This window comes from Schistocerca nitens, chromosome 4 (assembly GCF_023898315.1).
Source record: "Schistocerca nitens isolate TAMUIC-IGC-003100 chromosome 4, iqSchNite1.1, whole genome shotgun sequence".
In the NCBI taxonomy this organism is placed as follows: domain Eukaryota; kingdom Metazoa; phylum Arthropoda; class Insecta; order Orthoptera; family Acrididae; genus Schistocerca; species Schistocerca nitens.
In genome coordinates this window covers 886053556-886071849 of record NC_064617.1, presented here as the reverse complement: position 1 = coordinate 886071849, position 18294 = coordinate 886053556, and the positions used below count along the sequence as shown (strand labels likewise).

At 37.8% G+C, this 18294-nt stretch overlaps 1 protein-coding gene across 7 annotated transcripts in view; it reads left to right on the top strand.

Annotated features, from left to right (window-relative positions):
• Positions 1-18294, top strand: part of LOC126253415 (broad-complex core protein-like) — a 227998-nt gene that overhangs the window by 140127 nt on the left and 69577 nt on the right. Inside the window, exon 6 of one of the 7 annotated variants that reach the window (XM_049954734.1) lies at positions 13711-16770. The exons of 3 other annotated variants lie outside the window; for them this stretch is intronic. In XM_049954734.1, the coding sequence (XP_049810691.1) occupies positions 13711-13964 (254 nt within the window). In that variant the 3' untranslated portion in view covers positions 13965-16770. Of the gene's footprint in view, positions 1-1408; positions 1949-13710; positions 16771-18294 lie in introns of those variants that run through there. 3 more of the 7 variants (XM_049954732.1, XM_049954729.1, XM_049954733.1) reach the window with 3 other exon arrangements.

Here is an 18294-nt window from a genome sequence, read left to right as displayed (position 1 = left end):
CAAATGATAACAATAATGGAAATTCCTGAATGAAGCAATATATAAAATAAGGGAAGGGCAATTACTCAGCTATAGCATATCAATGCTTGAAAATTAACTAAGAAAATCACGTACATGAAAGCAGATGAGTTGCCATTATATCATGAAAGCATTTTGGGAATGCTAATTACACAAAGAACCATTCTTGAGAGCTAAGTATGGCTGAATGAAGAACTTCTGTTGGAAGGATGTTGGACTTGAATTCAAGTGAAATGGAATTAACACACACCATCTGAACAGACCTTGAAGGCGCAACGGTACCAACCGGCCACTATGTCATCCTCAGCCCGTAGGCATCACTGGATGCGGATACAGAGGGGCGTGTGGTCAGCACACCGCTCTCCTGGCTGTGGGCAGTTTTTGTGACCAGTCAATAACCACACAACTTTGAGAATATGGTTTTCCTACACAACCTCAGAAATTGTGGGTAGCTGCTGTAACAAGATTCTGAAAGACAGAAAGTCATGGTAGAGGTCAACAATAATGGTGCGCTTATCCAGTGAAAGAACTGGTTATATCACAATTTATATATCCACATCAATTGGAAATTCATGTTTCACCATACTGTCATAACTATAAAATTTATACCAAAAGCAATCAATACAAAATTTTAAGGAGTTCTCAAACAGCGAAGTCACACTTGTGTGTGTGTGTGTGTGTGTGTGTGTGTGTGAGTGAGTGAGAGAGAGGTGGGGGCACATGCATGTATTTTGTACTAGTTTGGGTTTAATGTAGTATCAGTTTTGTATTTATTATGCACTTAATTTCATTCAGAGACAGAGAAATGAACAAACACTTTTGTGTAAACCATAAACACCACTAGTTTGTTGAAAGTCAAATTTTTCTGATTTACGCACTTGTCTAGTGTAACAAGCCTGACGTCAAACAGCTCCTCATGTCACACCGAACACACTTATGACTTTCTTGAAGTCTGGAACACAATTGTGGTTTTCTTGGAGTCTGGAAAACATTTCTGGTTTTCTTGACCTGTCCTTCACTCTTACTGTCAGGCAGTTCCTAATAAGATTTTTTAAAAAATATTGTGAAAGGTGACATTCCACATACAAGCACGAGTAACCTATTAATTCGTGTAACTAATTCAGTTTATGTACTCAGTACCTGAGTTAGTTACTGCTTGTGGTGTTTGTCCCAAATTTTCCCACAGGACAGCAGCTATTTTTTCTTATTTGTTCTTTTGGCGTATAGTGGGTCAAAATACCCTCTGTCAGAGATGTGAATTTATCCTGTCCTGTATCTTAAACTTAGTTCAAAGATAATCCCATTTATTTTTGTGTTGTATGTTTACCATAAGTTAATTTGCTTAAACTGGTGAGCCCAGGTCCCTAATTGGAGGTCTCTGTCTTGTCAGGTGTTGTGGCTGGGGAGGAGTATCGTTGCGAGCCGTGTGGAAAAACTCTGACCTCTCTTCAGAGGCTGCGGCGGCACGTTCAGAATGTTCATACTCACCCAACTAAGGTCCCCGTGTGCAACATTTGCAATAAAGTGTACAGTACTCTAAACAGTCTGCGCAACCACAAGAGCATCTACCACAGGGTACGCAAACCACCAGATTCACAAGAGAAAACTTACTCGTCTTCAGCATCTAGAAGTGATGATTTTAAGGAGTCTGACAGTGAAGCTCTGCAGGAGAAATTTGACTTCTAAAAACTATGGACTGTCACTTTTCATTTGAATTCTCATACACCCAACTGAAGTGGCGTTGATTTACATGCAGACTGGCTATTGTTCGTTTAATGAGTGTTGTTCACTTCATGATTTTCCAAACTTTTTTAGGTTGTTGATATAATGTAGAATAGGGACGGAACTATTTCATTAGTCTGAAATCTTCCAATTAATAAAAGGTGCATTTTCGGAGGATACTATTGCTACCAATACACGTTATTCTCTCTGCTGTTCATGTTTCATTTTTCTTCAATGTTTGTATACTAGTTTCGGTTCAGTTTGTCCATACCACTCAACTGTAGTTCTGAAGTTCAATGTTTGGCTTTTTCTTCTCCAGAATAATACATGGAAAAGTTTGTACCTTTTTGAATAATTGTAATAGTGACATATTATTCAATTCATTTGCTAAACATTGCTCTGATATTGTTTATATAATTTCATGCAATGTGCTACCAATGTTATTTATATTTCTTTCTCAGCTTTGTGGGTTAATTGAAGTGTTACACTGGCACAATATTGTTGTATTGTACTAACTAAAAGGTGCACCTTGCATTTTATTTTATTTGACTTAGTCATCCAGAGAACGTCTCACATTGATATAGGGTTTGTCATCATAATTCAATGAAAATAAATAGTTAAAAAAAAATACATACACACAAAATAAGTATGCTTTTATGGGGATAGGACAGCTGGTCTGCTGAGGCCTTGCTGTCAGTTTCCAGTAATAATATGACCGTATCAACAAAAAATGATACAACTAGAGTACGATTAGTGAAGATATAGAATGAAATGCTGTGGAGAAAAAAGTTGCTAGAAACTCTTCGGATACTTGTTTCAGAGTAATAATTATTTCAGTTCTCTCTTTTGTAACAGCGAAATACAGTCCTGTATGTGTACTACAAAGCAGTAACTCTACAGAGAAGACTATCTGTGGCTTAACTCCAATAAAGAGTGTATTTAATTTGTAAATCTTGTTGAAGAACTGTATTGGTTGTCAGCTGAAGTAGTTCTGTACAGCACAGTGATCTATTTTCACATTAAATTCTTGTTTTTCTTCTGTCAGAGAAAGAGAGAGAAGTTGCGTAATATATAGGCAGAATGAAATGAAATGTCTGATAACACCAGTCAACGCAAATACTTGCCACTATTCTATTTTCTTTCACTTTGTTACACTGTTGTTTCCAAAGTATAGACCTGATCACTGTCTACTAGGCAGAATAAAAATCAATTTGCAGCTGCTAGAATTAAAAATACCTGTTTATCCTTCTAAATCAGAAAAAAATAGCAACAGGTAGGGAAAAATAGTGAAGTTGAATAACAGCTTACCCAAACCATGTGAAGTTAAATCTGGCATAAATCTGGCATTTAATAGAACAAAGGAAATTTGCAGTAGTCGCTCACTGCTCACCAGCCGTGTCCCATTGACAACTCATTCTGGTGTGTTACTGTATTTTGTTACATGGGAGAAAATGGGTGATCACAATAGTCTGGAATTGTCTTTTTCATTATTGAAGACTGACATTTTTCTTCTTACACACATTGTATCTTTGAGATACCAAGTACCTCAAGCTCGCACATTGTTTTAATTTTGGGGAAACAAGCATTGAAAATTTTTTTTCATGTTTTAAATGTCCGAAAATGATAGAATGCAAGGATTTATAGTCTTAATCTTCGTGTATCTCTCATAGTTTGATTATTTTTGTCAGGGAAGTAATGTCTTACAGTTAAATTCTAAAGATTTTGTTTTGGTACTTCCTTTTGTGTGTGTGTGTGTGTGTGTAGAGAACTGTAACATAACATCCATGAATGGAATTCCAACACAACTCATGACACTTATCCTAATACTCTTCCATTGTCACATAACTGCACCTGTATACTAATTTATTGCAGAACTCTAGTGTGTGATTGTTTTTTGGGAAAAGGGGAGGGGGAGACAATTTAGGAAGCAGTAGCCAATAAACCAGTTGCAGAATAAATAATGCAAACTTCTGTTGCTTTACAGTAAATGATCTTACCTTTATCCCTGTATATATATTAGCGTTGTTTTTAAGTTTTTCTCCTCTGTGTAGTCGGATCCATGGTATTATTCTGACCTTGAGTTGTTAAGTCATGGACATACGTAGGAAATAGCTGGAGCTGGCAAGTAATGCAGTCTGAAAGACAAGAATATCTACTATTTGTCAAACTTCCCCCTGTTGCTGACAGAGAGGGGTACAGGAAGTCGCGGAATCAGGCTTCACCCAGCATACAGATTTCTGCAGAGGGAACATCTTCTGCCTTCTTTGTACAATGTTGGATTGCACATGTGTATTGTGTTTTGTACCATGCAGTACAAATGCTTAAATGACATTAAGAAGTAAAAAATGCTCAGATACCTCATGAAAGTGTCTTATTGACATGTTCATTTTCAAAACTTAAACTTCAGTGTTATAAATTTTATATTGTTTTTCAGAAATAGCATTCAGCAGCATCTTTAATTTATTTTCCTCACTTAACTCCATATTATAACAATTCTCAGAGGAGTCGTGGGTAACTCTTGTGATGAAGCCAGAATGCTTCATTAACCCTTTAACTGCTCTGGACGTGTTAACGTGCGCGGCTTTGTACCTGTCCCTGTGTGCATAGACATGTTCAGAGTACCAGGTAGAAGGACTGGTGGTGTGCGTAAACACGTTCGGGGCACACAGGGACACGTCCAGAGTAGTTGAAGGGTTAAGCATTTTGAAACAAACAGGCACAACATGGCATTCACGGCAAAGACTCCTACAGTGCTACACAGTGTGCTGTTATTATTTGATCTGTAAGTTTGCCTGTGGTTGGACACAAAACACTAGGAGTTCAAAGCCTCCAGACTTTTACCGATTTAGACTAAGGAGCCAAACAATAGAGATAAGTTTGACAATTAGTATAAAAATATTTTGGGCGTGAAATAATCACTGAAAGAGGAATAGTAAAACATTTATCTGTATGGTGGTAGCAAAATGATGTACATGAACAAAAGGTGACTGCACCACTTGCTCTGAAACTAGGGATTCTTTCATCCAGAAAAGAAAGGAAATCTTTGCAGGAACTGGACAGACTGAAGTAAAGTCAATGCAGAACTCAAATTTGAGTGAACATTACAGAAAGGAATGAGATGGAAATCAGTGACATGCCAGTAGAAAGCTTAAGGCAGAGAAGGCCTTCAACAAGACAGGGATATGGAAGTGTGTTAGTGGATGAGTGGGTTAGCGGGTGTAGAAGCATAAATGACCCAGATGTACAATAACAGTGTTGTATAGAGTGGAGATAAAACAAGTACTGGACGAGAAGTGGGAAAGAAAACATAAGAACAGAAACCACAAAATGTCAAAGATAAATCAAAATGTAAATCATAAACGTAACATGAGGGTAAGATACGACAGTGGTAAGACTAGAAATAGTAACCTGAGTTTAGTGTATATTGATGTCAAGTGAGCACTGTGTGATGTAATTGCATGTAATTACAGCATATTTGTTATCACATAACACGAAAGTAAAGTTATTAGTGTCTTCTCAAAAGAGACAAGTCTTCCCTTTGATGACATAGATCTTATAAGTAACAAGGCCGGGTGAATAGTTAGTTGTTGAACAATTCACAGGGCAAGTTTTACATTAACAGCAGCTGCAGGGATATGGGCTATAAAGCTAACAAAGAGGTTAAGGGGAGAGTTTAACATTGTGGTGACGACAAGTTCATTAGAGGTTGAGTGTCCACAAAGGGTCTGACCAGTTGTAGAGGTAACTGACAAGTAAAGTAAATAGGATGATAACGCAATTTAAATAAATATTCAGAAATGGTAGTCCTGTCGGAGAAGTTCTTTGGTGTGTTACTGACACGGATAATATCAAAGGATGAGATATGACCTGTGTACCGTATTCCAAAGAGTTGTTAGCTCTGGGAGCTCCTGAGACTGCATGGAAATCAACTTTTGAACCTACTGCTTCAGTAATGGTGAGAAGTGAAAACAGTTCTTAGTTTTGGACACATAGAAAATCATTCAGAGTCCCTAGCTGAGTGAGTGTTTTACACAGAAAAGGACAAAACCATCCTTGTGGCTTCTTCTCATACCATACTTTCCAAGTATCACTCATAGGGATGTCATGAAGTTCAGAGACATGAGCATAAACTTCATTTCTTTTTCTGAATCTCATCCTGCTTTCCTCAGTGTTGCTACTCCCTCTCCCCTCAATATCCAGGATGGAATAATAATAATATGAAAAGGCTGGGTTGCTAGTGACTTTATAGAAGAGATGTTAAGATGCAGAGAAGCACAACAAAGAAGAATTCTCCAAATGATTTGCCATCCTCTGTCAAGTAACCAAAGAAACCTTTTAGGAAGTAGTCCAATTTTCACTCCTACGTGCTCCCAGTATGCCTGCCTTCATTTTGAGCTCTGAGTGACCAGTTTCCCAGCAATATCTTACTGTTCCCATAACATCCTCCCCCTGCACCCCACCCTTGGCCACAGCTCTCACTAGCCCCTGACCTTCACTTACCTATCCCCTTCCCTCCTCTCAGTCCAGCATTACACAGCCTTACAGCCTTCTATTTCACCACCATATCTACTAGCCTTTTTTTTCCCCTCCTCTGCCCCCCCCCCGGTCTCCCTACATCAGACGTCAGTCTGCACCTAGCAGGCCTACCCACTCATCACCGTTTCCCTGCATGCTCCCACAAGCAGTACTATACCTTTGCCCACCCCTACTTTGCTATCCCTCTCCCTCCCCTCTGCAGATTCCTCCTTACTCCCACCACCCACAGATTGCTTCTCCTGTCAGGCGCTGTTGCTGTATGCAGTGGCCAGAGACAGTGATCATTTATTTGTGAGTTATGCTTGTGTAAATGTGTGTGTTTCTGCTTTTGAAGAAGACCTTTTGCTCAAAAGCTCAAATGCGCAGTTGTCTCTTTTCTTGTGCCCGTCTGCATCTCTTATATAAAAATCATTGTTCTGTATTCATCGTGCTATTTTGCGCATAGATCTGCATATGGTTTCCGTTGTGTATTTGATGTTTAAAATGATGAATTTTTGGTAATTATTTTGTCAGCAGGCCAGCTCTAAAACTTGAATTCGGTAAAGATATATAAAGCAGTTTTCTAATGGACTTCCATATTGAACATCTATAAAAACATTGTTACTAGCTCATGGCAGGTAGGGAAAGAGGTATTGTAATTGTGTTAGGAACTGTAGGATAATTTTCACATTATAATAGACCTGACAATTACTACACACACACACACACACACACACACACACACAGAGAGAGAGAGAGAGAGAGAGAGAGAGAGAGAGAGAGAGAGGGGGGGGGGGAGAAGAATATGAGGCTTTGTGTTTCTTTATTGTATGTACTATAAAAACTGTCACCTCTTAAACCTTCTCAACATTGTACCTATGGGCTGCACATTAAATCAGTCTCTGTAAGGGAATTATGATGCAATGCTGCCACATGTGTTTAGTAGGTCCTAAATTAATTACCTATGAGGGAGTCAGCTTTGACTGCTAGAAACTGGTGTTATTTCAGTCACATCTACCCACATTGACAGAAGAGAATAGGAGAATATAACATTTCAAGAATTATGAAAATGTTACACAAACCAAACAGCCACTTCAAGCTCAAAATTGGTTATTCTGAGCTCAAAATTATGGCAGGTATACTGGAAGTTAGTACGAATGGAAATCTGACTACAGCAGATAATACTTCCTAAAAAAGCTTCTTTAATTACTTAAGAGAACATGGTAAATAATTTGGAGGGTTTCTGCAAGACACAAAAATATAAAATTAAAAAATAAAGACATATGCTACAGAAAGAGAAGCACATTGCACTGGGTTACATGACAAAAAGCACAATTTCAGTCTCCATACAAGTGTTGATGGCAAATGGTAACAAGATACTTGGGTGTTACGAAGACACTCTCTTTGTATTCACTGAATCATTTCTTTTGAACGTTTCATGGGAAGCATACTAGTCTAAAATGTAGACAAATGATAGTGTGCAAAGATCTCCTGTAGTTGACAATAGTCTTCCAGTGAACAGTCTACAGCATGTAGCAGAAACAGAAACTGCAAATTGAAGAGGTGTGTGTGTGTGTGTGTGTGTGTGTGTGTGTGTGTGTGTGTGTGTGTGTGAGCAGTGTAGATTGTTGGGCAAGGAGGTTACTGTAAAAAGTGTTGTAACTAGAGATTCATTTCAGATGTGACATTTATGAAGATTATGTCCATGATGCAAATTCACATTTAAATAGACTGGTGTGACTATTATTGTGTGACGAGAGGAATAACTTAATTTGCCAGTGATGTTTGTGACATATAGTCCAATCAGGTGACGTGCATTCATGGCAGTGAGACAGTATTGTGCCTTATTTTGAAATGGAGAATGGTACAAAACTGTATAGTTTCAAAAGGAAAATTCATTTGATGCATTAAATAATAAAGTTATATGGGGGCCTTTAGAAGCCAAAAGTTCATACTGATGAAAGATGCATTTAAAAGTAGAGAAATAACTACATCTAACTTTACTCTTAGAAGAAGGAACAAATGATTCCTAAAGCTAAGTGTGGGTTTTTTTAACTTTCAAATGTGTCAGTGGCATTACTTGTCGCCGCGTGAAGGTAAGAGCTTGTGAGCCTGTTGTTTTCACACAAGGAATACATACGAAACAAAACTTTCCTGGACATATCAAATCTCAGACCAAAATGCATTGATCTTGAAATACGATATGTATGTATGAATTAATTACAGAGATAGTGATATATCTGCTAAAAGATTCTGTTGAAGAACATGATAGTTCCCTAGGTGGTAATTTCAGCGTTAAACTTTTTGCCTACTCCCAACTTCAAGATTTCAGAATTCAAGTGGAATTTCGACTTTCACAGTATGATTTGTTTCTGGCACTCTTGGACACAAGTTTTCGTTAGTCTGTTCCATTGCCATCAATTATATAATCACCCCCACTCTTTTTTTAAAAGCAGAATACTGATGTTATGTCACAAATTTGTATCACTGCACTGTATTATTCATTCCTAATTATTTCTTAAATTTTTCCCCATGCAGAACATATCTCTTGAAAATCTTAACATTGACTGAGTTACTGTCCCAGCTAGCACAGTACTCTCTCTCTCTCTCTCTCTCTCTCTCTCTTTTTCCCTTTCCTTTACACGAGAACATATGAGGTAGCTGTGTTAAATGGCTTGCACTTAACAGCAGCAGAGTAATATATTGGTTGCAACATAACACAGAATTGTATCAGTTCCAGTAACACATGAGGATTGCTTTGAACTTTGAAGATTTCTCAAATTTGTATAGTGTCAGTTATACCACCAAGCACTGATGATAAGGAAACACTCCCTGATCTTTGAAAATATATATTCAGCTGCTTAATGTTGTTACACTGCCCACATTTTTCTGTACTCTCTAGTTCTGTAATAGAGATGAAAGAAATTGATTAAAAGGTAGAAAAGAAACTAATTATTGTTCCTATTATGCGTAATAGGTATTGCATATAGAGATTATATCAAACATCGACAATTTCACTTTCGAAATTCGATTAACGGAAAGATTCTGCAGTGCCTTATTTAAAGTGAAAAATTCAGGACTGTCAGTTGAGGCATGAAATAGTATTTAAGTTGGGATGTTCAAACTATTGAGAAAAATAATTTAAGAGGTCTGCTTTAAGGCTACCATTAACAAAAACAAGAAGTAACATGAGATGTTTGTTGTTGCTTCATTGTCTCTTTACTCGAGGCAGTTCGCTAATTCAGAGCAGTTCCTTGTACACAAATTTGCACTTAAAGAAAGAACAAGACAATATGCATGTTTCAGAAGAAATTAAGTTTGCACCATAGATGTTTACGACTTAAGCAACAGAAGTGTTTCACATGGCAGACCCCTGTCCATAGTCTTTACATTGCATTTTAGTGTATCCATGTTCAGTTTGTATATACAATTTTCATATACCTTCAAATGCAATTATCTATACATTTGACAATATTATGAAAAGGATACTTGCTACTCATCATATAGTGGAGATGCTGAGTCACAAATCAGAAATAGGCACAACAAAAAGACTCTCGGAAAGTAACAGTTTTTTTGTTGTGCCTATTTGTGACTCAGCATCTCCGCTATATGATGAGTAGCTCCTACCCTTTTCCTAATACTGTTACACTCCATCCTGAATTTTCCATTTATTGTAGCTATGTTCCATTATTTTATTGTCAACTTCCCATTATCTATACATTTAGGTGTGTTTTTCCATTATCTATACATTTACGCCTGCACGTGTGTGTGTGTGTGTGTGTGTGTGTGTGAGAGAGAGAGAGAGAGAGAGAGAGAGAGAGAGAATAAGAAGATAAATTGTTGATATAGGAAGTACACTTCAGTCCTATACAAACTAATTCTCATATATAAAATGGGTTCATATCGTACACTTGGTCTCATAAAAATTAAATCATTTAGCCTGACTATAAAACACTTGCAGATATGGAATTGTTCCACCAAGAAGCAACAGAAAAAGCCACTAACATAAAAGATAAACTGTTAATGCACACTGTATGATTGCTAACATCAACATGTGTGTAATGTTCATATAGACAATGAAGGCATTGGAAAGAAAGTGCATACATTGACAGGGCTTCGTTTTCTTGGCTCCAATTTGTATCTGCAGAACAAAGATTTTCCCAGTTGAAATACAGTTTCAGGAGATTCTCACTTGGCTACATAATCTGCACCAAGCAGTTACTACTGGTAACAGTAACTAAAATTAAACTGTGCTCAGAATAGAACCACTTCTTCAGTAAAAATCAGAATTTGTGGAAACATTTGTCGATATTTCAGATGCTAATTCATATTTCAACCTGAACTTAAACACAGTTGCCTAGGAAGATGACGTGTAATGTGTGCTGTAGAATTAACAAGCCAAAGTTACGAAAGTGAAGTGCTCTCTTTACAGATGAGTGACAAGGGGCACATACAGACATTCTGTCTCTTTTTATAGTAATGTGAATTCATTTACTTTCTACATTCCAGTAAAGTACCACCGAGCGAGGTGGCGCAGTGGTTAGCACACTGGACTCGCATTCGGGAGGACGACGGTTCAATCCCGTCTCCGGCCATCCTGATTTAGGTTTTCCGTGATTTCCCTAAATCGTTTCAGGCAAATGCTGGGATGGTTCCTTTGAAAGGGCACGGCCGATTTCCTTCCACATCCTTTCGTAACCCGAGCTTGCGCTCCGTCTCTAATGACCTCGTTGTCGACGGAACGTTAAACACTAATCACCACCACCACCACCAGTAAAGTACCATTTGGTTTATTGTCCAGAAATCAGTATTTACATACACCATAGGTTCAGTAAGTTCCAGGAATACCTCGTAATAAAGTACAATGTGATCTTTAAAAAGAAAATCATATTAATTTTGAACTTGCCACACAGTTGCAGCACCATTTGTAGAGTCTTTGAAACGCCGTGGCAAAATCTTTGACTGGAATGCTGTTCAGAATTGTCATGACATTCAATTGATTGATTCAACATTCTCGATATGCACGCTCTTAAAGGTATTTTGTGTTAATGGATGAACGTGTAGTCTGCCAGGGCCAAAGCAGGCAAATATGGAGGCTGTTATCCTCTTGGGGACCAAAAACAATGCATGCCTGTGCTGCTGTGAGCTGGAATAAACATAGATTTATATTATATCTAATAACAAAGATGATGTGACTTACCAAACGAAAGCGCTGGCAGGTCGATACACACAAACAAACACAAACATACAAACAAAATTCTAGCTTTCACAACCAATGGTTGCTTCGTCAGGAAAGAGGGAAGGAGAGGGAAAGACGAAAGGATGTGGGTTTTAAGGGAGAGGGTAAGGAGTCATTCCAATCCCGGGAGCGGAAAGACTTACCTTAGGGGGAAAAAAGGACGGGTATACACTCGCGCGCACACACAACATATCCATCCACACATATACAGACACAAGTAGACATATTCAAAGGTCTTTGAATATGTCTGCTTGTGTCTGTATATGTGTGGATGGACATAAGTGTGTGTGTGTGTGTGTGTGTGTGTGTGTGTGTGTGTGTGTGTGTGTGTATACCCGTCCTTTTTTCCCCCTAAGGTAAGTCTTTCCGCTCCCGGGATTGACTCCTTACCCTCTCCCTTAAAACCCACATCCTTTCGTCTTTCCCTCTCCTTCCCTCTTTCCTGACGAAGCAACCGTTGGTTGCGAAAGCTAGAATTTTGTTTGTATGTTTGTGTGTCTATCGACCTGCCAGCGCTTTCGTTTGGTAAGTCACATCATCTTTGTTTTTAGATATATTTTTCCCACGTGGAATGTTTCCCTCTATTATATAGATTTATATTAGATAGATACTGCTAGTTGTAGTTGTGTGTGCAGATAAGTGTCCATATCCAGGAGATAATACTGTTCAATCCAGTTATTTTCAGCTTTGACTCGGCCATATTTCCAACCTAGACAGAGTTTCATTTGTGAAAGAAGAGTTTGTTGTGCCCCATCCTGTGGCTGATTCAACCTGTGTTAAATGGACATGTGCCCTTTTAACACTGCCTAAATTGGCCCTCCACTGGACCACAGCCCGCATCTCGTGGTCATGCGGTAGCGTTCTCGCTTCCCACGCCCGGGTTCCCGGGTTCGATTCCCGGCGGGGTCAGGGATTTTCTCTGCCTCGTGATGGCTGGGTGTTGTGTGCTGTCCTTAGGTTAGTTAGGTTTAAGTAGTTCTAAGTTCTAGGGGACTGATGACCATAGATGTTAAGTCCCATAGTGCTCAGAGCCATTTGAACCATTTTTGACTGGACCACAACTTCTACGCTTCTTTCACAAATGAATCAGTGACAAGGAACAACACATGTGGATATAAGATGAAGTTGTGGAAATTGGACTGGATGTCCTTTACCTCTCAGTAATTGTCTAGAATTGTAGCAGTTAGTGCTGATTTTAAGTTCATTCAATTTGCTTTCTCAGAAGAAATGGAAAGTAGTTTTCCAAATATGTCATTAAATTTTTCTTTTTTTAAAGAATGAGTTAATATGTACAGGCTGCAATCATTTTGTGTGGCCCAGAGAAAGTTAGTCTTCTGTTTGTCAAAGATAGCTTTGGTCTTGTACCAGAGAATGATAACTGTCAGGTGTATTGCCAGATGTTACTCCTCTGCTTTCTCATCATGCTAATGACAAGGCTTCAACACTTCTTTTGGAAGTAAAGTACCTATAGTTAATACTGTTTTATTGAGGTGTAGAGCCCAGCTGGTATCCCACACATTAATATCAAAATAATCATATCAGAATTCTTTTTTGGCAATATTACGTAAGTTTTAAGTTCCTTACCTATATTTTTTTTTATAGGAGTTGGGTGCAGTACTGAGTTTGTTGTAATGACATCCTGTTGATTCGTAGTTTGTTTATCTAGAATAACGCCTTCTCCTTTGTGTTCTAGATATGATACGCATTTATCCCATGTATGTGGAAGGGTAATGCGGATGATCATTACATTGGTTTTACTCCCATTGCTGTTTCAAATATATGTTCTCTCTACCTTTCTTTTCATGTTCTTTCCCAGAAATATAGCAGTGTGGCTTTTTGCGGCCTCTGTCAGGGTTTTAAATCGTGCAGTAGTTTCCTATACTGGGCTTGGCTTTCCAGATTAATTCCAGAGGGCCTCTCATTGGCCATTATGGAATCCTTTTCACTTCATATACCTAATTTGATTTGAAGAAATAATCAGTTCCTTTCTTTGTTGTACTCTACAAACTATAGATTATTTCACATCAAGCTGTAATTGCCCTATATATTAGGCTATTATGATACATTCTCTTGTGTTCATATTAGAACTGGCTCACATTTCAGAGTGTAACTGTAGTGAACTTAGAGGCAAGTATCTTGTGTAGCAATAACTGTAGGCAGTTGTGGGCGCAGGTATGGCGGAGGTGTAATGGATGCTCTTTGTCTGTGTGTTCAAGGCGTGAGCTGGCCATTTCCTACCGCCATGCCCTCGCCAGCTGACGGCCACCTACGGTGTGACGTGTGCGGCAAAGTGCTCAGCACCAGGTTAACTCTAAAGAGGCACAAAGAACAGCAACACTTGCAGCCTCTGCACAAAGCCTTTTGTCTTCTGTGCAATAAAGTGTTTCGCACCATGAATTCACTGAATAACCACCGTAGTATTTACCATCGTAAACAACCTAACTTTGGTTCCAACCCACAGAAAAGTTAGGGAATTTGATGAAGTTATTTGCCTTAATATTCTCACCTCGATTGATAGTGGGGGCAATAAGTTGAGGTGTAGCCCCTGTTAGAGTAGTTCCTGTCCTTCCCCCCCCCCCCCCCCCCCCCAACAGAATGTTGACTGAAATTAAATGAGGTATATTTCAGCTCAATGCTTGTTACAGTTTTCTAAATGCATCTAAGCACATAGTTCCTCAAGATGTATGAAAATATATAAACATTGTAGTGTGGAGCTCATAAAACGACACTGGACATTGCATAATTATGTGCAATATTGATTAATCACTTTTTGTGTTTTTTTTCCATTTGGGTGATAAATTTTTATGAAGACTCCTCTGCTTTTTTTTGGGGTCTAGATGTTTTAAAAGAAGAAAATAATTATGTAAAAACCATTGTGTATATGTTGGTCTGATATGGTCTGTGAGGGTTTTTTTCTGGTGATAAGCATTTAATAATAATTCGTTGATATTGAACCATTTTTATAGGCGTTCTTTTTAAAAGATGTAGCAAAAGAGTTGGAAATGATATGAAAGAATCAATTCTAATATAAAATAGATAATGCCATTGCATTTGTTTTACTAAGCTCAGGTATCTTATCACTGGAAGTTCCATGTTAAAAATATATTAAAATGCCATACAATATTTTTAAATATGTTTACTTCATATGCAATCTGTAAAGCAACTAAGATCCGACATCATGCCTCATGACTGGAGTATACGTCAAAATACGTACACCTATTTGGGAGTCAGTTACTTGTTGCTGCCATAAATAGTTGTGTAAATTGGACTAATAGTTAAAAAATTGTGTTCAGCATTTGCCCTCTGCACTGTACAATGGAGATTACAGTGCAGGCGACTATGTAGTCTCTCATGTAGGTGTAATAATTACACACACAGTTATGTATGTACAAAAGCAGAAAGATGGCTTTGAAATCATTTAATGGTTGTCTTTAGCTGCAAAGCATCAATCAAAAAATCCCTATAGAATAAGCTGCAAGCAGTGAATGACTAAAGCGAGACCTATTGACAGCAAAGGGTGAGAGAAACTAGCACAGTAATTTAGGAACATAAAACAGCTACTCACAAGACTTGAGCTTTGTGAATAGCACATGCTTTCTTCTTTAGGAAGCTAAATTACTTTTTTGTCTCCACTGTGTTTTCCCAATGGATGCCAACAATCTACCTTTGTGTCGAGAAAACCCTGTATGAAACTGTTTCATCTGACACCTTTCACTCTGCCTCTGCCCCCCCCCCCCCCCCCCCACCTTCATTATTTTGGCTGTTTGTCTATATTAGTAGGTTTCAGGAAGCAAATACTCATGTTTGGTTCTGAGAGTATATCTCTCAATTAGACCACTAGCTGAAAATGTTAGTTATCATTAAGATGTACTTACCAAGAATCCGACATTTACTCCAGAAAGTATGCCAAGGAAGTTTTGTAATATTTTACAGTGAGCTGATTGTCTAACCATCTTTTATTGTTTATGTACCCTCTATCCTTGTGGATTTAATGACCATTGTTAAATCCGTTCTCTGGAACACTGTGTGTGTTGAATTTATTTACTTCATTTGATGACATATTAGTTTCATTTACCTACCTTTTTAAAATTATTGCAACTCTATAGTCTGAAAAAGGTTTGGGAGCAATTTGAATTTTCGTTTTAGGTTGATATGCTCATATTGGAGTATTCAGTTTCCAATACTTCTGACATCGTGCAGTGTCTTAGAGTAAACAGTTGAAACGTTGATCTAGGACTCTCGTAGATTCACTGAGTGAAGTATAACTGGCCTACTCTTTATAAAACTAGCCATGATATTTGGGTAACTGGCAGTCAGTATCATTTGACTTTCAGTTAACTTGGATTACAAAATCTTGTCACCACTTACAGACTGAAAGCTGCATGCTAAATGATGTGAGATACCCTTATCACCTCTTACGAGATGGTTTTTATTATTTTAACCATCACAATTCTTCTGGACCATCATTGTCTTAAAATGTGTTGTTCTTTTTTCTGCTTTTTTTGAACAAGTATGCATTGCTGTCACGTTCTGTACTTTTGTCATTCCACACTCTGTAATAAATTTTGTGACCTTCACTGATACATGCATTCATGAACCTGCTACGTTGCAGATGTCTTAATTACATTAATAGACCAGGCAATAGGCATGTAATCAGCATTAATTCTGAACTATTTATTTCTAAAATCAACTGTTTCGACTTACACAGCAGAGAAGAAAAGATTGGAGGTATAATTTTATAACGAAGTTTGCAGAAATTATGGGGTGGGGACTTATCACTCATTTATTGAAGAACCGGAAATAATTCTCGAAATAAGTTTTCCACTATACTAAGAGTTTGATGCATCAGTTGTGTTAAATTGATCTAACATTAGTAGAAAAACGTGTGTCTGGTATTTTATTTGACAAATAACAGTTATTATTAAACATGAACTTAAGACAGTTATGCAGTGTATGTTGTCACACCCATAACTTCAACAGGATGAGTGTGTTTTTATTTCTTTCCCCACTATGTAAGCAATTTATTGTTAAAAAATATTAGTAGATAATACCTATATGTTCTGTATGAGACAAATGAATGCAGTGTTATATTTTAATTATACGTAACCTAATTTTTAAATGAAAACCAGAGAAAACTGTCTCTTAGGAAACTGTTTTAATTTTATTGTGGAGAGAGTAATTTTTGTACCACTTGTATTTTTGTATTATTTTATGCAGTGATGGATGTTAAAGACTTATTGAATGACATAAAACTGAAACTGTTGCTTGGATAATAATATACATATTGTTTAAGTTTTTTTTAAAAAAAAAAGTTTGAAGAAACATTGTAGTTGTTACACTGTGTATGTACTGTATAGCAAATAAAGTCTGACGAGCAATAAATTCGTGTTGTTTGCATCTTCCAGTTGCATTGTGAATAGGTAGTCCTGTGTCAACAGTGTTGCATGTCCTTACTCCTCTCTCTCTCTCTCTCTCTCTCTCTCTCTCTCTCTCTCTCTCTCTCTCTCTCCCACCTCCTTTTCACCTTTTTCTCTTTCACTGAGTACATAATATAACAACAGTATAAGCTTAACTGTTATTACAGTTATTCACAGTCATGCAACACATAGCTTGGTACATTAAAAAAGTCGTGGCTTAGTTTCATGCTAGAAGTCTCTCCATTTATGTCCACTTACAGATCTTGCCATCTATTCCAGAATGATATCAGAAATGTCTGTTTTAGTGCAGTTCTTGTTTTTCGTCAACTATTACATAATTTGCGTGTGTGAGAAAGAGAGATTGAGAGAGAGAGAGAGAGAGAGAGAGAGAGAGAGAGAGAGAGAGATCATTATATATGAGAAAAATGTGTGTAAAATTTATGTTAAAAAAAGAAGAAAGTGCATGTCATTGTATGTGGGAAACAAAATGACACTCAAATAGATAATCTTGGTTGTGTACCCTGAAACAGAAATTTTTCATGAGTGCTCTCTTCCCCAGTAAATGTAGTTAATCAGTTTTGGAAAATATAATGTCATCGGATAGATTAAAAAACTAATCACCAAGCAGTAACAAGAGAAAACACTGGCAAAAGGGTTGAAGGGGAAGGAAGAGGAGTGAAGGAAAAGGATGGATGACATATAGGAAATGGGGAGAGTTTGGAAAAGTTGCCCAGAACCCTGGGTCAGAGGGGACTTGCTTCACGGGATGAGAAGGAAAGACTGATTATTGAGAACTACACTGGATGAGATTTGAAAACCTGAGAACTTTCAGGTGGAAGGGAGGATAGTATGTGATATAGAGATTACTGATAAAACATCAGTCACAGGCTAATAAGAGGGAAAGTGCAATGTTTGTGGTAGAGGTTGTAGGTAGAGAAAAATAGACACGTCATAAAATAAAAGATAGAGAAAACTAAAAGGGCGTGAGGAAAGGAATAGTTATTGTGAAGAAATTCTGAGACCAAAGAGATTAAATTAGGCCATGTGGGTGACAAGAACCAAGGACATGTTGTAATGCCAGTTCCCACCTGCGGAGTTCTATGGAACTGTGTGTGATGAAACACACATTGAGGTCATAACTGCCAGGTTGTAGAGCATGCTCTGCAACAGGATATTGTGTGTTGCCAGTATACACCCTCTGCCTATGTCCATTCATCGTAACTGGTGGTAATCAAGCCAGTGTAAAGGCCAGAGCAGTTTTTACATTGATAGTTGGTATATAAGGTTTCATTTTGCAGGCCCTTTGATAGTATATGTTTTGTCAGTTACAGGACTGGTACAGGTGGTGCTAGGAGAGTGCAAAGGGCAAGTCTTACAGGGATG